This window comes from Artemia franciscana, chromosome 1, assembly GCF_032884065.1.
Source record: "Artemia franciscana chromosome 1, ASM3288406v1, whole genome shotgun sequence".
Taxonomy (NCBI): Eukaryota; Metazoa; Arthropoda; class Branchiopoda; order Anostraca; family Artemiidae; genus Artemia; species Artemia franciscana.
In genome coordinates, this window is record NC_088863.1 from 28,095,105 (window position 1) to 28,116,920 (window position 21,816).

At 32.9% G+C, this 21,816-nt stretch overlaps 1 protein-coding gene across 1 annotated transcript in view; it reads right to left on the reverse strand.

Annotated features, from left to right (window-relative positions):
• The window catches only part of LOC136027934 (puromycin-sensitive aminopeptidase-like), a 102,599-nt gene extending 84,104 nt beyond the window's left edge, over positions 1–18,495 (reverse strand). The window contains exons 1-2 of the mRNA XM_065705402.1: positions 18,308–18,495; positions 2,284–2,522 (exon numbers count right to left, since the gene is read on the reverse strand). Of these exons, the coding sequence (XP_065561474.1) occupies positions 2,284–2,522; positions 18,308–18,442 (374 nt within the window). The 5' untranslated portion in view covers positions 18,443–18,495. The remainder of the gene's footprint in view (positions 1–2,283; positions 2,523–18,307) is intronic.
• Positions 18,496–21,816: the final 3,321 nt, after the last annotated feature.

Here is a 21,816-nt window from a genome sequence, read left to right on the forward strand (position 1 = left end):
AGAGCTCTTATTTTAAATCCTGACCGGCATTAAGCCTCTTATTTTCCTTTTTAAATCAATCTATTGATTCATAGAATTTTGTTAGAGCTCATACCATATGATCTCTTGGCTCTTAGCTCTTCTCGCCTCGTCACAAGTGCCATATGAGATCTTAGCTCTTGTTATTTAGTTAAGCACTTCCCTCAACATTCTCTGAAAGGCTCACCTGGATGCCCTTTGTCTTTTTAGAAAGTAAACAACCAACATGCCCACCCTTCTCAATAGCATATACTATATTTAAATAATGGACGAATTGCATAGCTTACGGCCCTTGCCCTGACGGCTGTGTGTGGGGGGGCGTATCCTCAGAGAAATAATTAATGGACCTTGGACCTATTCGGAACAAAATGTCTATCTAAAAATTTTCGTAATTTTGGGACTGGTTGCCCTGAAATCCCCTTTGACTTTAAAAAAGGGGTAATAAAACTTTTACTTCCAATCGAATGAGCTCCTTCTTCTAGGACAACTCCTTCTATACAAAATGCCTTGGTCATAAAAAAAAGAAAAAAAAACAGAATAAATAAACAATAGATTGTGCCCACTTCAGTATTTGCTTAGGCATCACTAGTGCGCTGCCTATGATGAAAAAAGTCCCAGGTATGTCGACGTTTCTTTGAATAATAACATTTAAACTTCCATGTACAAAAGTTCAAATGAGTTTCATTGTATTTTTTCTCAATATCTTATATTTAGGGCAGCCTTAAGAAAAGTGTGGGAAATAATGTAAACGCTATTTCACACATCCCAATTCCTGCACCACAATAAATGGAAAACAAACAAATTTTTAGTTTGAAACAAAAAAAAAACTTTTTGCCATTGTTTAAATATGAAAAGAAACATATTTTCCAATTTTTCTGAAATCATTGAATTTTTTGTACATTCTATTTCGTAACTTCTCAGAAATTTTACACTTGGGTAATTTGCTAGAATTCCTATGTAAAGTTCTTTATATCTGTTTTTGCTGACACAATTTTACATCTGGGGATGTTCTGGGGAAATTTTCAGCGGGGTGGGAATTGCCTGGAAGAATTTTTCCGTGTGGGGGGGATTTTTTCGCGGGAGAAGCTTTCCATGGGGGAACTCCGCAAGAGAAATTCTCCATGACGAAATTTTCTGCAGAAGCAAATTTTCACTGGGGTGGGAGGATTTTGTGGGAGGATTTCTAATAAAAATTTTCCACAGAGGAGAATTTTCGGCATGATTCAAAAACTATCAGAAATTAAAGTCTTTTTCAGGCAAAATTGTCTGCAAGACATTTTCCAGGGAGATTTTCAGCAAGGATGGAATCTACTTGGAAATTCTATATAAGAGGACGAAAATAACTTTATTTAGAGAAATTTCCGTGAATGGAGGGAATTGTCCATGGAAGGGAGCCAGAGTACTCGGCATTATTTGAAAAAAAAAATCAGAAATTAAATAAAAAAAAGTTTTTCCAACTCAAAGTAAGGACAAAAATTAAGGCTTACTATTTATAAAGTTTCAATATTTATCCCAATTCTTTAAGAAGAACTCCTGAAACGCAAGGACCGATTAATTAAGTAAGTAGCTTTTTTAAAAGTTCTAAAAAACTTTAGCGTGAAGAGCAAAGTATTGACGAGGGGGCAACCCCCTCAAATAATAATAATTTCTGTTTGTTTTATGTTTTAATGTTGCTCCTTACTTTCAGTTGAAAAAAAACTCATGTTTTTTATTTATTCAAATAAAGTGATTCCAATCAAGATATTGCCTAGCCTACATTAGTACCCCTTGACCATGATAAAATTCTCAAAATGACTGCCTTAAAAAGAAACACAAAATAGAAAAAATATCAAGATGATATTGAATGAAAGAGTAAGAAACGGAAAAGTGAATCCTTAAATTATGTCTTTTGAAAGAGACTCCATTATCTCAAATATTTTCTCGTGGAAGGAAGGGCGACATAATTTACCAAAACAGATCAAATTTTTGGTATACTGCCAAAGTTTTGGAAAATTGCTAAAATACACTACGATAATATGGAAAATTAGAGAAATCATGGCTGAATTAAGCAAAATTATGAAAAATATCCCATAAGCACTTAAATTTTATGGATTCATTTCGTTTGCTGATTGATTTTTCTTTACAACAATATTCTTATTCGAAGCTATTTTTCATACCATCAAAGAAAGTAATTTTTTTAATATTCAACTGTTCAAAAAGTTATTTATTCTGGTAATCATGGAAAAAAACACTCATAGAGGATAAAAAAAGAGAAAAAATACTCACATTGTATACTTGGCTCTATAAAATCCATTTAGACGTGAATTTAACGTCCCAGTAAATTTTAATCGCAATATGCTATTGCCCTTTGGTATGAGTGTGTCAAACACTATTGCAGCCGTTTCTGATTCATTGTACATAGTAGTATTGCCAATCAAAACTCTGCCGTCTTCAACTTCAAGCTTTGCTTCATCAATGAGCAGATCAAGCGAATTCAGTATAATTTTGCTAGTAGATTCTACAACCTAGATAGAAACAATGCGGTATTACTAACTTATTAATGTGTAGTTAAATACAGAATAAAGATTTCCCATCCAAAGCTAAGCGGAACAGAAATTCAAACAAGTAATTGGCCAGTTAATCTAAGATCTAAAAATTAGTAATTTCCCTTCAGTCAGAATTAGAGAAAGTTTTTTAGATTTTCAAAGCAATGGCACCATCAAATTTTCCTTTTGAAATAAAATTAAATTGTAGGCTATCTTAGTTCTCATAGCCAATAGCATACCAAACACATTACAAGGATTTTTAGCTAGATTCATGTTAAATTTAAAAAGGTAATTGCTTCTTTCTTATAAAAACAAGGTTAGTTTAGCATAAAGTACCATGCATTTGTAGTCTTTTGTCAATAGCTTAAAGTAAGTAGAGGCCAATGCTAGGCAATAGACTGACACTCGGCAAAACTGAAGTTAAAAAATGTTTGAATTACAATAGTACATTTCTGAAGACGCTTCTAAGTATGTGAATTTTGCGAATTCAAAATATGTGTTCAAAATTATCAGCACAAGAAATTATGTGCAATTTAGCATAAAGACATGAAACATTCCTAATAAGGGGTACAATCTTGATGAAATTAAACCATCAAATCCAATATATCTGAGAACACCTAACCAGCGGCTCTGGTCTTTCATCTACAAAAAGACAATCTTCTTTATTTGAGTGGTCTTACTTGAGTCTGATCTTACTGATGTGACTTGAGTGATCTTACTGTCTTACTTGAGTGAGACAGTCATGAACTATGGTTTATGTGTCTCTTCCAATTTTGTTGTTACAGTATTTCCTTCATAGAAGGAAACCTGCTACAGAATTACTAAAATTAAGCTACAGAGAGATGTTCTAAAGTATCTACTTCCACCCCTTCTCTCTGAAACAAAATTTATGTTACATATTTTAAACTTAAGTTGCTTATTTTACTTGAGTGAGACAGTCAGGAACTATGGTTTATTTGTCTGTTCCAATTTTGTTGTTGCAGTATTTTATTTTCATAGAAGGAAACCTGCTACAGAGCCACTTAAATTAGGCCAAAGGGAAGCATGCTAAAGCATCTACTTCTACCCCCTGTCTCTGAAACAAAATTTATATAATGTAAGAAAAACAAAGTGATGCGCAAACACGCCCAAGAAAAAGGTTTTGATTATCATACCTTTGCTAAATCCTTATTTACAAAGTTTTACCTTAATCACCTTAGGGTCTTCCAGCTTTAAGGTCTTCCAGACATGTGGTGTAGGAAAATACTTCTTAATTTAAAAAAATAACACAGCTTTAAATCCTACTATAAGCATTGGAACTATGATTTTAAAACTTACAGCTTAAGAAAATTAACTCAATCAAAAATTAAGTGAATTTCCCCCCCCCCCTAAAGTTAAGACCAACATAGACCTTTTGTGTAATCTTGTAGCCTTAAAAATAGGGAACAAGCAGAGATAGCAGCTTGAAAAGACTATACCATTGAATATCTGGACATATTCTCAAAGCTTCATTAATACAGATACAGTGCAGAGGAGAAAGGCCCCAGAAAAAAATGTACCATTTACATTATCTATTTAATGCTACTTCCAAATGTAATAATTTGCATCCTGGTATTTTCTTATAGAGCCAGATGTAATACCAGCCTGTAAGCCAATATGAAAGTTCTGCCAATTTTGTTCTTTTTTTCAAATTGGCTTTATTTGGGATTATAAACCAACTGTCAATTAGAAAGAAAGATATCAACAAGCCTTCAAAATCAGGAGACTCTTATGTCCTGCCTTCGAATATGTGTGGTCTCAACAGGGGAGGAGGGTTGATCAGGGATACAATTGGGTAAATTTTTTAATGTGCTAAATCATGGTTATAGCAGTAGCTGCAACCTAGTAAAGAACAAACAACAGCCCATAGTAACCATAAGTTAAAAATACGTTTGAAAAAAAAATGTTAAACAAAATACGATCTGACATTGATTCAGAAGTGGTAATTATTATTTTGGTTGGTCTTAAAAGTAAAAGTTTACTGTGAAAAGAAAAATATAGTGAATTCAAAAAAAGTCTGAAACCCCTCGAAAATGTTGTCAGATGAAAATGAAAAGTGTACCATTGAAATAAGCATAGTTGAAAACCTTCTACAGAGAAATTACAGTCCTATCCTTGAACAACAAGGAAAGTCACATTTTTGCATAGGTAGCACTGATCTGTCTCCTGGTTTGTTTATTTTTTGTTTTCTTTTTTCTTCCAGGGCAGGCAGTTTATCAGAACATCATAAAGGGATCCTTAATGGCGCATTGAAAAGCTATTTCTCACATCTACTTTCTTTATATAAATTCCACCATCAGCAAGTGCCATATGGCACAAAAATGGCTTTTATGTGCCATTTCTCAAGGGGTGGGGCTAGCGGACTACCAAAACATCATACACAGATGTTTAACAGCTCACATAAAATCTATTTCTCATATCTACGTTTTCCCTATAAATTCCATCACCTGCAAGTACCAAATAGCACTAAAAATGGTAGTATTGGTGCTATACCTCAACTGTAAAAGCTGGGGGTAATTGGCTACCAGAACTTCTTAGAGATGTTTAATGGCTCATTTTAAAGTTATTGCTCATATCTACGTGCATTTTATCAGTCATACCATCCGTAAGTGCCATACAGCAATAAAAACAGCGTTTTTGGTGCCACTTCTTAAGTGGAAAAGCTTGAAAGTATAAAAAGGTATCATTGTAATAATTATGGTCCAAAACCCTTAACTGGAGATTTACAAGAGCCCCTCCCAGCCCCCTTAATAAGTCTCATTAGTCTATTGGGAGAATTCACTATGAACTCTTTAATATGGTCAGCCAACATTGAGACTCGCAAAAGTATTTTTTAACTATCAAATGTTCTTAAGAGTAAAAAATTCATAGAATAGAAAATAAATGAATCTCAAAATTCCAAATGATTATTCCTTGACGTATCCCCTCCCCTCTCCTGTTCACAAAAGTTCAGCTTCACCAAATATAGTTTAATGCTGTCACTTTTTATAATAGAAACTTTTATTACCTCAATGTTTAATAATAGGATATAGGATAAAAATCCTCCTAAGCCATTGCTGGCACATAGGGCATTGAGTCAACGTTTCAGTTGCTGAGTGTTTTTTACAGGGACAAGTAGCAAGCTTGACACCCAATCTTGCTGCAGTGAGGACCAAACCCGGGTGCTCAATATTGCCGAGCAGAGCATCAATACACTGTGCAACAACAGGTTAATGTTTTATAATAGCCAATTACAAATGTATTTGCTGAATAAGATGCAATAGCTATGCTTTTGGTGAGGACATAACTCTCCATAGTCTTTGGGAAAGGGGCTCTAGTTACACAACTATGGTACAACAAGAACGAATAGATTGAATTCGATCACCAGCTGCCTTAATTCAGTTACTAACGCGTTAGACTTTGAATCAGAACAGCAAGGGTTCAGTTTCTTAATCAGACTTTTTTTTCAATCATGGTTTTGTGCCTTATATACAATTAATTTTCAGCTAATTCATTATTTTCGTTACTTTTTTTGTGAATTGTGAAATGTACCATACCCTATTTTTGGAACAAATTACGCCCAGGACCCCAACCTCTTGCCACCTAAGGGTTGGAGAAGTATAGGGATATGGTTCTTGAACCACTGAAACTTGTATCCACTGTTCAAAGAAGGATTACTTAATGTTTTATTTATTTATTCCTGTTATTTCCTTTTTTGCTGTTTAATAGACAGAATAAAACTATTTGTAACGTATGTAGAGAAGTCATGGTAATAAGAACCTATTTTCATTTTTTTTTTTCTGTGATATTTTCCTAGTTGTCTGGTTTTTTTCCAACTTTTCTTGTTTATTGCTATTTCAAACCTGTATGTCTAAAGTTTTTTGGTGTTTATCAGGGGGAGGGGGAGATGTTTAGTGAAATAAGTTAGTCATACCAACATTTTGCTTAGGTTTTGAAACCATTAAAAATCTTCTTTAGAAAAATAGTTATTCTTTCCTAATTGTTGATGTTGCCCACCTTCAAAAATCGAGTAATCCATTTTGTGTAGCATAGATTTCTTGACATTATTTGAAAAACGACCAGAAATTTAAATAGTTTTTTTTCACTGGAAGTAAAGAGCAACATTAAAACTTAAAATGAACAGAAATTATTCCATATAAGAGGTGGCTGCTGGCCCTTGAAAAAAACAAAAAAGGATCATGGCAGTGTTGCTTCTGCATTAAATTTAAGCTAAAAACGGGCAAAGATTAATTTAAAAAACAAAGTTTTTTAGGGAAGTAAAGAGCAAAGTTGAAACTTAGAACAAACAAAATTATAGCTTCATAGTCTTTCTAACGTGTATCAATAAAACTAGTACAAATAAACCAAATAATCATATTTCTCTATGTTTGTAGGATTATAGAAAACTAGCACTTTAGTGAAAACACAAAATAATATAGGAGTTTTGGTATAGCAAAAGCAAACCAATTAAGGACACTTTCTACAATATAAGAATAAAGCATTTTAGGATTGTTGCTTAATTTTTCTTTTTGTTTATTTGGTAACACTTCTGCACAATGGTTCAGTCCAATGATTGGCTCTCGTTTTTGTTCTGAAAAGGACATGTCATGATTAGTTTAATAGACAAGTTCAAAGTTAAACCATCTTGATAGTATTAGGACTTTAGACTAGCTTTAAATTTGTTATCATAACTTGAAATTTTCTGTTGTATAGAGAGAAATTACTGGACTTACATAGTTCAAATTACGGCTTATTTGATCTTCATTTTAAGTAATACTACAGCATATTTCTTACAATTTAATATTGTTCATTACTCACTAATGGTATTTCAGCTGGTGAGACCAAAATGTTACCTGATAAATTCTTCCAATATTTCTGCATGCTGTTCCATGAATTTGTGATTACTGAAAAAGTATTTATTTTGTATGATTGTGTTTTTAAGATAATTTAGGTGTATACTGAAAGTTACAGATATCACAGCTGGTGTAAGACTGTGAAAAGCTTTAAAGATTAGTTTTTTGTTGTCAGCCTACATACTCACTTTTAACTAATAAATAAACATTCTTGTTTTTTATGCTTGGTTTTTGTGTGTCAGTAAAGTGCTAGTTTTCTATACACAAACATAGGGAAATGTGATTATTTGGTTTATTTGTACTAGTTTTATTTATACACGTTAGAAAGACTATGAAGCAATAATTTTTGATTGTTTTAAATTTCAACATTGCTCTTTACTTCCCTCAAAAACCTTTGTTTTTAAAATTAAATAAAAAACTAGATTCATGGTCAACACACAACTTCAAGTGTTGTTTTGTATTCTTTCAAAATATATTAACCACTTCCATTGCACATTCTACTTGCCTGAGATTGAACATATCCATGATAGAGTATGTCTATGATTTATAGGGGAGAGTGATATACACTGAGATATGGTACACAGTGTGTCAGGTCACCTTTCTGCCATCTAGCATTTTTTTTTATTATAAATGCCATAAAGCATAGATAGTTTGATATTCAACAATCCAGATAAAACAAGAGCTAAGAGCTCATATGGCACTTGTGACAAGACCGGAAGGGCCAAAAGCTCATATGGTATGAGCTCTAGCAAAATACTAAGAATCAATAGATTGATTTAAAAGGAAAATCAGAGACTTTATGCTGGTTGGGGTTTAAAATAAGAGCTCTGAATCATGAGGTCCTTCTAAATATCAAAATTCATTAAGATCCAATCACCCACTCGTAAGTTATAAATACCTCATTTTTTCTAATTTTTCCTCTCCCTTCAGCCCCCCCCCCAAATGATCGAATCAGGGAAAACGACTTTATCAAGTCAATTTGTGCAGCTCCCTGACAAGCCTACCAATTTTCACTGTCCTAGCACGTCCAGAAGCACCAAACTCACCAAAGCACTGAACCCCACCCTAACTCCCCCAAAGAGAGCAAATCCAGTATGGTTACGTAAATCACGTATCTACAACATTTGCTTGTTCTACCAACCAAGCTTCATCTTGATTCCTCCACTCTAACAATTTTCCAAGATTTTAGGTTCCCCCCTCCAACTCCCCCCAATGTCACTGGATTTGGTCAGGATTTAAAATGAAAGCTCTGAGACACGATATTCTTCCTAACATTAAATTTCATTAAGATCCCATCACCTGTTTGTAAGTTAAAAATACTTCATTTTTTCTATTTTTCCCAAATTAACCAGCCCCCACACCCCCCCCCCCCAGATGGTCAAATTCCGAAAACGACTATTTCTAATTTAATCTGGTCTGGTGCCAGATACGCCTGCCAAATTTCATTGTTTTAGCTTACCTGGAAGTGCCTAAAGTGGCAAAACCAGGACAGACAGACAGACCTACAGACCAACAGAATTTGTGATTGCTATATGTCACTTGGTTAATACCAAGTGCCATAAAAAATTTGGGTATGTTATAATGTTTGTTTCTGAGTAAACCTACCTCAAAGTTCAGGAAATACCACCCAAAAAAATTTCCTTTGAATTTTCTTTGTTTATTCTTTCTTACTTCTGTAAAATTTAGTGCTTTTGATATGAAACAAAAGAAAAATTATCAGGTCTTGCGTGGCTATCTTATGGCAAAATTTTCAGAAAATGAAATAATGCTTGATTTTGCTGATGGATGTCATCTGGTATATAGTAGAACAGGAAAAAATAGTTTACACTGGGACATTTCCCAGTGTGTACCAGATGACACCTATCTACATAATTGCAGGTCCTCAAGTGCCTCAGGGGAAAGGAATGTAAATTATTCAATTTGTCAACATTTGAAATACAGGATTATCATTAGGAAAGGGGGGAATATTTGATTGTGGGTGTGTCCAAAAATGCTAAAAGTATTGAGACAAAATTTTGGGAAATGCTGAGGTGCATTGTGAGTTAAATTGAAAGAAACTATATGTGCCCAAGTAATCAAAAAGGCATATCTATATCCCATCCCTGATGCCACCCCCCCCCCCAAAAAAAAAAACTCCATCACCCAGGGTAGCAGACTTGGTCCCCCCTTAAGAACAGCTCCAATGGTCACAATACAGGCTAGCCCTAGGAACACATAAAAAACTAATAATGAAGTCATAGCTTCATATTAACAGCATTTTTCTATTAATTAATTCATTGCGTTTCTTTCCATTGTCATCCACTTTTTAAATCCTTTCAAACAATACTTACAGTCATAATTCTATTGTTCTCACTCAGGGGAAGGTAAATTTCATCAGTTTGACAACAAAGAAATCTGTCAAAAGAAAGGAATAACATCATCAAAAGACTCAACAAAACAGAGAAATATGAAATAATTGTATATTTATTGTATCTTTTTTTATTCTGTTTATCAAAAATGGTTCTATATTTTTTCAGGAAAATTGATATGCTTGGATATTTTTGCCTAAAGAAATAATCTAGATAGGTAGCCTAAGAAGTTTGAGAAAATTTATTAAGAGTCTTAATTTTGGTTTTTGCAAATGATGTCATGCACTAACATAAAAGTTTCCTTATATTGCAATAACATGATGTCTAACAAAAAAATTTCCTCCTATTATGTCATATGATGTCATTCATCATATAAATGAGATTGTTGAGTTTTCAATGTAACCAGTTATTTATCTAATGCAATCACTTCTTTATGTAATTTCATTTCTGTATAAAGGGGCAAAAGACAAAAATTTACAGTTATTACAGATAATGATTCTTTGAAACCAACATCTGAACTATCAAACATGATAAGATCAAGAAACAGCCCAAACAAATTAAATTCACAATGGATGAACATCAACAACCTGGACCATCAACTGTACTGACACCACAATAGGCAGCTAAAGCAAAGGCCACTGCTAAATTGTCTGAAGTAATAAAAATCCATGTACATGTCAAAAATGAAAATGAAGAGCAAAGACATGGGTGGTTAGAAGATATACAAAATAATAATTAGAGCATGTCAAAAATGAAAACGAAGAGCAAAGACACATGCAGTCAGAAAACATTCAACACTGAGAATGTAGGAAACTCAAAAATAAAGAGCAAAGACACATACAGGTAGGAGAACAGTGTTGACATATGAAAAATGAAAATGAAGAGCAAAGACATGCAACCCCAAGCATGTGAGTGAGTCAAAACTGAAAATAAAGAGCAAAGACACGGAAGGTTAGAAGAAAACCCCAACACCAAGTTGGTGGGGCGCTTCGCGCCCCCCAAGCCCCCCCGCGCGTAAGTCATTACGCGCCATATTAGTTACGCGCCATTGTAGCTGTGTCCCTGTGTCCCACCTGTGAATAGAGATAGATATAAATATATATTTTTAACTACATAAAACATGCGAATATACAACATTCTTTGCTGTCCCATTGTCTGTGCATATAAATAGCATTTATATTCCCTGTGTCCCGGTCGTCATTTGTGTCCTGATGTCCCAGTTTGTAATTTCTCTTTGAGTGTTCCGGTCGTCATTTATATTCCCTGTGTCCCAATGTCCGGTCGTCATTTGTATCCCGGTGTCCCAGTCTGTAATTTCTATTCAAACAATCCCTGTGTCTCAGTCGTCAATTATTTTCTTCCCTGTGTCCCGGTCGTCATTTGTGTCCTGGTGTCCCAGTCTGAAATCTCTCTTTGAGTGTCCCGGTCGTCATTTATATTCCCTGTGTCCCGGTCTGTATATACATTCGTTTTTGAATTGGTCTTTTTTTTAGATTTTAGTTTTTTACCTTTTTTTAGTTTCTTTTAGTTATACCTCATGATTCTAATGATTGCCCTTGAGCTTTGATGGTGAGTTGATGGTGATTGCTAATCGAACATTCCCTGTGCCCCTGTCGTCATTTATATATCCCCCTGTCCCCCCGGCGCTCTACCAATATTAGTTACGCGCCATTGTAGTTGTGTCCCTGTGTCTTTTAGTTTTATTATTGGTTCTTACCCTTTTTTTTAGCTTTTTTAGTTTTTTTTTTTTTCTTTTTAGTCTTTTTTCTTTTTCAGTTTTTAGTTTTTTTTTTATTAGTTTTTAGTTTTTCTTTCGTTTTAGTTTTTTTTCGTTTTTACCTTTTTTTAGTTTTTTTTAGGTTTTAGTTTTGTAGTTTTTACGTTTTTTTAGTTTTTTTTCTTTTTTAGTTTTTAGTTTTTTAACTTTTATTAGTTTTTTTTTTTAGTATTCTAGCTTTTTTAGTTTTTTTAGTTTTTTCCTTTTTAGTTTTTTTGTAGTTTTTACCTTTTTTAGTTTTTTTCTTCTTTTGTATTCAAGGTTCGAACCTGGAATCTCTGTTTTTGAATTGATATATGATGAAATAATTCAGACATCATATGCGGACAGACAGACAGACAGACAGACATAACCCACAAACAACTTATTTTTATATATATAGATATATATATATATATATATATATATATATATATATATATATATATATATATATATATATATATATATATATATATATATATATATATCTATATATATAAAAATAAGTTGTCTGTCTGTGGATGTGTGGATGGATGTGTGGATGGATGTGTCAGGTGACGTCACCTGAAAAAACTGGATTAGGTGACGTCAAAACTGAAAAAACTAAAAAAAGGCAAAAAACTACAAAAAAAACTAAAAACTAATAAAAAAAATAAAAAAGCTAAAAAACTAAAAAAACTATAAAGGTAAAAACCAATAAAAAACTAAAAAAAAAACTGAAAAAACTAAAAAAAGGCAAAAACTACAAAAAAAAACTAAAAACTAATAAAAAAAGTAAAAAAGCTAAAAAACTAAAAAAACTAAAAAAACTAAAAAAAGGTAAAAACTAAAAAAAATAAAAAATAAAAAAAAACTAAAAAAAAGGAAAAAAACTGAAAAATAAGCTAAAATAAAGGTAAAAACCAATAAAAAACTAAAAAAAAAAAGGAAAAAAACTAATAAATGACGACACTCAAAGAGAAAGCGACCAGGACAAAAAACTAAAAAAAAAGGCAAAAACTACAAAAAAACTAAAAACTAATAAAAAAAATAAAAAAGCTAAAAAACTAAAAAAACTAAAAAAAGGTAAAAAACTAAAAAAACTAAAAACTAAAAAAAAACTAAAAAAGGTAAAAACTAAAAGAACTAAAAAAGAAAAAAATAAATGACGACACTCAAAGAGAAAGCGACCAGGACAAAAGGAATGTTCGATTAGCAATCAACAAAGCACCGGGACACAGGGAGTATAAATGACGACCAGGACACAAGTAAAAAAAAAAATTAACAAAACTAAAAAGAAGGTAAAAACTACAAAAAAACTAAAAAGAAAAAAAAACTAAAAACTAATAAAAAAACTAAAAAATCTAAAAATCTAAATAAACTAAAAAGAAAAAAAAAAGGAAAAAAATAAAGGAGAAAAACAAAACTAAAAAACGAATGTATATACAGACCGGTACACCGGGATACAAATGACGACCGGGACACAGGGAATATAAATAACGACCGGGACACAGGGACACAACTACAACGGGGACACCGGGGGAAACAGGGGGATATAAATGACGACCGGGACAAAAAAACTAAAAAGAAATAAAAACTAAAAACTAATAAAAAAAACTAAAAAATCTAAAAATCTAAATAAGCTAAAAAAGAAAAAAAAAGGAAAAAAATAAAGGAGAAAAACAAAACTAAAAAACGAATGTATATACAGACCGGGACACCGGGATACAAATGATGACCGGGACCCGGGACACAGGGAATATAAATGACGACCGGGACACAGGGACACAACTACAACGGGGACACCGGGGGAAACAGGGGGATAACCTGACAATCTATTTATATGCAAAGACAATGGGACAGCAAAGAATGTTGTATATTCGCAAGTTTTACGTAGTTAAAACCATATATATATATATATATCTATATTCACAGGTGGGACATAGGGACACAACTACAATGGCGCGTAACTATTATGGCGCGTAACGACTTACGCGCGCGGGGGGGCTTGGGGGGGGCGCGAAGCGCCCCCACCAACTAGGTGTTGGGGTGGCGCGAAGCGCCACCCCAACAGCTAGTATATATATATATATATATATAAATAAGTTGTCTGTCTGTCTGTTGAGTGATGTCATTAGGCTATATGACATCTGAATTATTTCATTATATACCAATTCAAAAATGAATGTATTCAAGCCAAAGTAGCTGAGTTGGTAAAGCATTATGTTCCAGGTTCCAGGTCCAAGAGGTTCCAAGTTCAAACCTTGGCTTTAGCATTAATACAAAAGAAGAAAAAAGCTAAAAAATACAAAAAAAAAACTAAAAAGAAAATACTAAAAAAACTAAAAACGCTAAAAAACTAAAAAAAAATAAAAAAGGGTAAAAAACTAAAAACTAAAAAACAAATAAAAAAAACTAAAAAAGATAAAACCTACAAAAAAACTAAAAAGAAAAAAAAATAAAAACTAATAAAAAAACTAAACAAAACTAAAAACTAAAAAAGAAAAAAACTAAAAAAAAGGAAAAAAACTGAAAAATAAAGGAGAAAAAGAAAACTAAAAACCGGGACACAGGGAATATAAATGATGACTGGGACACTCAAAGAGAAATTACAGACTGGGACACTAGTACACAAATAACAACAGGGAGATATAAATGACAACCAGGACACTCAAATATAAATTAGAGACTGGGACACAGGGAATATAAATGATGACCTGGATGCTCAAAGAGAAATTACAGACTGGGATACTGGGACACAAATGATGACCAGGATACTGGGAATATAAATGACAACCAGGACACAGCTACAAGGGGGATGCCAGGGGCACAGGGGGATATATAAATGACAACAAAGACACAGAGAATGTTCAATTAGTAATCACCATCAACAAAGCTCAAGGGCAATCATTAGAATAATCAGGTATAGATCTGAATATGGATTGTTTTACCCATGGACAATTTTATGTTGCATGTTCAAGAGTCAGTAAACCTGACAATCTATTTATATGCACAGACAATGGGACATTGAAGAATGTTGTATATTCGCAAGTTTTACATAGTTAAAAACATATATATATGTTATGTGCCCCCACCAACTAGGTGTTGCTGTGGTGCAAAGCAACACCCCAACAGCTAGTATATATATATATACTAGCTGTTGGGGTGGCGCTTCGCGCCACCCCAACACCTAGTTGGTGGGGGCGCTTCGCGCCCCCCCCAAGCCCCCCCGCGCGCGTAAGTCGTTACGCGCCATAATAGTTACGCGCCATTGTAGTTGTGTCCCTATGTCCCACCTGTGAATATAGATATATATATATATATATATGGTTTTAACTACGTAAAACTTGCGAATATACAACATTCTTTGCTGTCCCATTGTCTTTGCATATAAATAGATTGTCAGGTTATCCCCCTGTTTCCCCCGGTGTCCCCGTTGTAGTTGTGTCCCTGTGTCCCGGTCGTCATTTATATTCCCTGTGTCCCGGGTTCCGGTCATCATTTGTATCCCGGTGTCCCGGTCTGTATATACATTCGTTTTTTAGTTTTGTTTTTCTCCTTTATTTTTTTCCTTTTTTTTTCTTTTTTAGCTTATTTAGATTTTTAGATTTTTTAGTTTTTTTATTAGTTTTTAGTTTTTATTTCTTTTTAGTTTTTTTGTCCCGGTCGTCATTTATATCCCCCTGTTTCCCCCGGTGTCCCCGTTGTAGTTGTGTCCTGTGTCCCGGTCGTTATTTATATTCCCTGTGTCCCGGTCGTCATTTGTATCCCGGTGTACCGGTCTGTATATACATTCGTTTTTTAGTTTTGTTTTTCTCCTTTATTTTTTTCCTTTTTTTTTCTTTTTTAGTTTATTTAGATTTTTAGATTTTTTAGTTTTTTTATTAGTTTTTAGTTTTTTTTCTTTTTAGTTTTTTTGTAGTTTTTACCTTCTTTTTAGTTTTGTTAATTTTTTTTTTTACTTGTGTCCTGGTCGTCATTTATACTCCCTGTGTCCCGGTGCTTTGTTGATTGCTAATCGAACATTCCTTTTGTCCTGGTCGCTTTCTCTTTGAGTGTCGTCATTTATTTTTTTCTTTTTTAGTTCTTTTAGTTTTTACCTTTTTTAGTTTTTTTTTAGTTTTTAGTTTTTTTAGTTTTTTACCTTTTTTTAGTTTTTTTAGTTTTTTAGCTTTTTTATTTTTTTTATTAGTTTTTAGTTTTTTTGTAGTTTTTGCCTTTTTTTTTAGTTTTTTGTCCTGGTCGCTTTCTCTTTGAGTGTCGTCATTTATTAGTTTTTTCCTTTTTTTTTTTAGTTTTTTATTGGTTTTTACCTTTATTTTAGCTTATTTTTCAGTTTTTTCCTTTTTTTTAGTTTTTTTTTATTTTTTATTTTTTTAGTTTTTTACCTTTTTTTAGTTTTTTTAGTTTTTTTAGTTTTTTAGCTTTTTTACTTTTTTTATTAGTTTTTAGTTTTTTTTTGTAGTTTTTGCCTTTTTTTAGTTTTTTCAGTTTTTTTTTTAGTTTTTTATTGGTTTTTACCTTTATAGTTTTTTTAGTTTTTTAGCTTTTTTATTTTTTTTATTAGTTTTTAGTTTTTTTTGTAGTTTTTGCCTTTGTTTAGTTTTTTCAGTTTTGACGTCACCTAATCCAGTTTTTTCAGGTGACGTCACCTGACACATCCATCCACACATCCATCCACACATCCACAGACAGACAACTTATTTTTATATATATAGATATATATATATATATATATATATCTATCTATATATATAAAAATAAGTTGTCTGTCTGTGGATGTGTGGATGGATGTGTGGATGGATGTGTCAGGTGACGTCACCTGAAAAAACTGGATTAGGTGACGTCAAAACTGAAAAAACTAAAAAAAGGCAAAAACTACAAAAAAAACTAAAAACTAATAAAAAAAATAAAAAAGCTAAAAAACTAAAAAAACTATAAAGGTAAAAACCAATAAAAAACTAAAAAAAAAACTGAAAAAACTAAAAAAAGGCAAAAACTACAAAAAAAAACTAAAAACTAATAAAAAAAGTAAAAAAGCTAAAAAACTAAAAAAACTAAAAAAACTAAAAAAAGGTAAAAAACTAAAAAAAATAAAAAATAAAAAAAAACTAAAAAAAAGGAAAAAAACTGAAAAATAAGCTAAAATAAAGGTAAAAACCAATAAAAAACTAAAAAAAAAAGGAAAAAACTAATAAATGACGACACTCAAAGAGAAAGCGACCAGGACAAAAAACTAAAAAAAAAGGCAAAAACTACAAAAAAACTAAAAACTAATAAAAAAAATAAAAAAGCTAAAAAACTAAAAAAACTAAAAAAAGGTAAAAAACTAAAAAAACTAAAAACTAAAAAAAAACTAAAAAAGGTAAAAACTAAAAGAACTAAAAAAGAAAAAAATAAATGACGACACTCAAAGAGAAAGCGACCAGGACAAAAGGAATGTTCGATTAGCAATCAACAAAGCACCGGGACACAGGGAGTATAAATGACGACCAGGACACAAGTAAAAAAAAAAATTAACAAAACTAAAAAGAAGGTAAAAACTACAAAAAAACTAAAAAGAAAAAAAAACTAAAAACTAATAAAAAAACTAAAAAATCTAAAAATCTAAATAAACTAAAAAAGAAAAAAAAAGGAAAAAAATAAAGGAGAAAAACAAAACTAAAAAACGAATGTATATACAGACCGGTACACCGGGATACAAATGACGACCGGGACACAGGGAATATAAATAACGACCGGGACACAGGGACACAACTACAACGGGGACACCGGGGGAAACAGGGGGATATAAATGACGACCGGGACAAAAAAACTAAAAAGAAATAAAAACTAAAAACTAATAAAAAAAACTAAAAAATCTAAAAATCTAAATAAGCTAAAAAAGAAAAAAAAAGGAAAAAAATAAAGGAGAAAAACAAAACTAAAAAACGAATGTATATACAGACCGGGACACCGGGATACAAATGATGACCGGGACCCGGGACACAGGGAATATAAATGACGACCGGGGACACAGGGACACAACTACAACGGGGACACCGGGGGAAACAGGGGGATAACCTGACAATCTATTTATATGCAAAGACAATGGGACAGCAAAGAATGTTGTATATTCGCAAGTTTTACGTAGTTAAAACCATATATATATATATATCTATATTCACAGGTGGGACACAGGGACACAACTACAATGGTGTGTAATGACTTATGTGCACGGGGAGGCTTGGGGGGTGCAATGTGCCCCCACCAACTAGGTGTTGCTGTGGTGCAAAGCAACACCCCAACAGCTAGTATATATATATATATATATATATATATATATATATATATATATATATATATATATATATATATATATATACTTGTGGAACTGTACTGTAGACTAATAGAACCATACTTGATACTGAAAAATAAGATATTCACTATTTTGGCACTTTATTTTAGTCATTAGATATTCCTTGGACAACATATGGGACCATCAGGGGATGTGTCACCTTGCCCCATGTCCATTACAAAATCTCATATAGGCTATACCAAGCAAATTTATAATTGTAGGTATGTCTGAAACTATAAAAAAGGAGCACAAAGTACAGCTTCAGAAAATTGACCATGACCATGTGACCATGACAAAATAAAGAATGTAATGGTAGCCAAGTTTTAGTGTAGGCCTATGTTTTGTAGCCTATTTATCCTCCAGAAAAAGCCAACTCCTATACATTTACAAAGTGATCCTCATCTTTGATTTGAGAGAGTTTGCCTTAAAACTGATTGTTTATCTTATTTTCAAAAGAAATGAGCCCTGAAAACTAGACTGAATTATTTCACCTTGATAGTAATGTTTGTTTCTCCAGCAAAATTAAAATCTTCCAGGTTGGGTTCTAGCATTATCTCATAATGTACTGGTATGACATTTTCAGGAAGTCGTTGAAAAACTGTTTTTTCTTTTAGAAATTCAGTCATATTTGCTCCTACTGTCACGTCTTAGATTTTCAAATTTTTTCAACTGATTAATTATAAGGTCAGGGCAAATCCGTGATTTGTGATTCAGGCACCGGGTTCGACAAAAATTGTTTTCACGGTTATCATGTTCAACCCAGCATAACTATAAAGCGTTTTCATCTTACTGATTCCAAGCGTGTTGGACAGGGGTTTCTCAAAACTGTAACTCGCCAGAATAGCATGATTGGACATGGGTACTGAGAAGACATTTACCCGTGCTTGACAAGGATCTAAAAACTTTAATCCGCACAACCCGTATCGAACTCCGTGCTGGATATGGGTGGTCTGAAAACGAAGCTACCAGTCTGTGCTTGTCAGTGGTCAGTGCTTTGCGTGGATCCTCGTACTCTATCCCTGGCTTCCCACTGATACGATTTCACGCGTAAATTGCCATTTTTGCACCAGCCGTCAATTTTCCTCCTTTTTTTGCTGCAAGTAGATGCGTCACGACGGTCCAGTGGTTGCCTGGAAATAGTTCGTTATATCCGCCAAAAAATGCATGTGGCATTTTGAATTTAAAACCAATTGTTGAATCAAATGGACGTTACTGAAGTCCTGTGGTGGCGCAGTGGATTTGACCTTAGCTTGGTAATACGGGACCCAGAGATCGAATCACGCTGCAGGAATGCACTGCAGGGCCGACGCAGGGACCATAGTAGTCAAGAAGCGTCGTTAATTCTTAAATAGAAAACAGGACGTTACTGAAGAATTAATCATATTTGTTAAGTGTCGTCCCATAACTTATGACAAAACACATGAGGGTCACTATAATCAAAAACATTTAGTCTTGAAGGCCTGGGAAGACATTTCAAGTTTTAATGAGCATAGAAGGTAAAAATTAAGTCATTACTTAGCCTAGTTTAATAGCATACATGCTGAATTTTTTATTATTAGAATTCTAGCCCATTCTGAATACAACCCTTTGGTTTGATTTTCATGGTAGACCCCAAGCTAAAGTATGAATAAAATCCTAGTTTAGCTAAAATTTGCAATTTTAGAAAGGGGTTACGTTAGGAAAATTGAACTTTCAGTAGTGAATCCAGGGCCAGCAAAAAAACTCTGAGGAGTTATTGTCAAGCTTCTAGATTAACCCTCTTCTGATTTCAAAATCTTAGAAATTTGTTTACTTGACATATCTATAGCCTACCCATTGAAATTTTGATAAAATAAAATTTTACCTTAATTTTCAGTCATTAGTGTCTTATTCTCTGGTTTTAGTTCTGAAAGTGCAATGAAAGTGCAATGAAAGATCCAATGTTGGATTCTTCTGAGGACTCTCCTCCAGTTTTTTTGTCTGCCTTAACGTCGAGTTTTATTTTGTCGGCTGTTCCTGAGCTTTATTTAATTTTAAATTCGATTACTTGTCCTAGTTGAAAATTACACATTTAAAGTTTTAGAAGAGATTCAGTATGAAAGAAAGAATCAACGTCTGAATTTTTTGTCTATAAACAAGATCAGCTGCTTTTATAAAATTAAATTGAATAGTATGTAAATTGAGTAAAATCTAAATTGAATATTCAAATAAAACTTAAAACAAATAAGAATCACTACAAACAAAAGTATGGCTACTACCCCTTCCCCCTCCCCGCTGCAAAATCCAACGCCTGCTGAATCATTTGCACTTTGGTGGAATTGTACGTCTTGCACAGTCCTTGGAAAGAACTAGTAAAATTAAACTGAATATTTGAGATACAATGATATTAATTGCTGAACGATCAGCAATTCAAGATTTTAAGCACAAAAGCAAATATATACAATATAGTTCTTTCTCAGTAATATAAAAATGACGTATTAGGCTTTAGAATTTCACAGTTAGGGGATGGGGAAGGAAGTAATAGCCATACTCTTGTTTGTAGTGGTTTTTGTTTGTTTTTTTTTTCTCATTTGAATATTCAATCTAAGCTTTATCGTTTTGAGATTAATCTATTCATTTACTTTAGTACCTGTAGTATATTCGCTGGCTATGATTTTTTATCTAATTCCTGTTCAACTTGGTTTAATTTATTTTTTGATAGTAATTTCTGGTCGTTTTTGGTTTGAGTTATTATGAGAATTTATTTCTGCTGATCTTGAGTTTAATATGGCTCCTTATCTTTCCTTCAAAAACTTCTTTTTAAAAAGTTTTTTTTAAATTAATTTCTGTTCGTTATTGATTATTTATGTTTCAATTTTTTTAACAATCCCCATTTCAACATCAATTTTTTTCAACATCAAAGTTCCATCAAACGATCAAAATATTAAAATGATACTTTTTAACATTAAAGTTTCAAAGTTCAACACCCCCCCCCCTTACCATTCCCTGATATTAGTCACAAATGATTATAGTAGCTGTTACAAGAAATCACAGTTGCAAGTTGTAACTTTTCGAAGTGGTCACAGTTGCATCATACCCAGTCTCATATACAGTCACAATAGCAACAGTAGTAATAGTGGCCCTGAATGCCTTAAGTTAATATCCTTACATGTTCTTAAGATATTGCAGATATGGCTGCGTGATGAGACAAGATTTATTGCAACAGAGCGGCTTACACAAACCCAAAAATGCTGAATTCGCACTTTAGTGTCAGTACAAAATCATAAAATTGTAATCAATAAAAAGTAAAACGATAAAAACTCTTAAAGTTAAAACAGGGAAAACAAATCTAAACAAAAATCTAGCTAGCAAGAGTTACAAAGTTCGCAATTGCAAATCAAACACTAAAACTATAAGATAAAAGTGAAGTGAGGAGAGGAAGGGATGAATGATCTTCTATATCTTTCAGTGGTAACTCTTATTAGGGCAAGGATATTTTTGGAACAGAACGACTTGCATAGTTCTGAGGGTGTTTTTAAGACTAGATAGGGACTATTTTCAATAAGATGGATACCTATATTGAAAGGGGACGCGGGACTGTAGTTTTATTTATTGAGAATTTAAATTTAAATGTAATAAATTTAAAAAGGAATTGATTTAGAGAGGTAGGAGGGAGAAAGGTCATTTTAAACAACTTTGAGATTTGAGGACGTGTGGTGGCATAGAACGCTTTTGTTTGATAAGGCCATAGAGCGCTTCAAGTATGCAGTCCTTGTTGCAGGCCATAAACCCCTGAGAGACAATGTTAATAAGGCTTATTTGGACAATTTGGTAGTAAAAGGGGGATGGGGAGGTGGCAAATTTTCATAAAGTATATTTTAACTGTTCAAAGGGGCAATTTAATATAGGAGATAGAAAATTTTGAGAGGGCCAACGAACTTTTAAAGAAAGGTGTCCTTCTACTGTCCAATGTTTTTTTCTAGATTCCATGCAGAATTAAAATCAAAGCACCACCTGAAGAACTGTAAAGGTCATGGGTGCC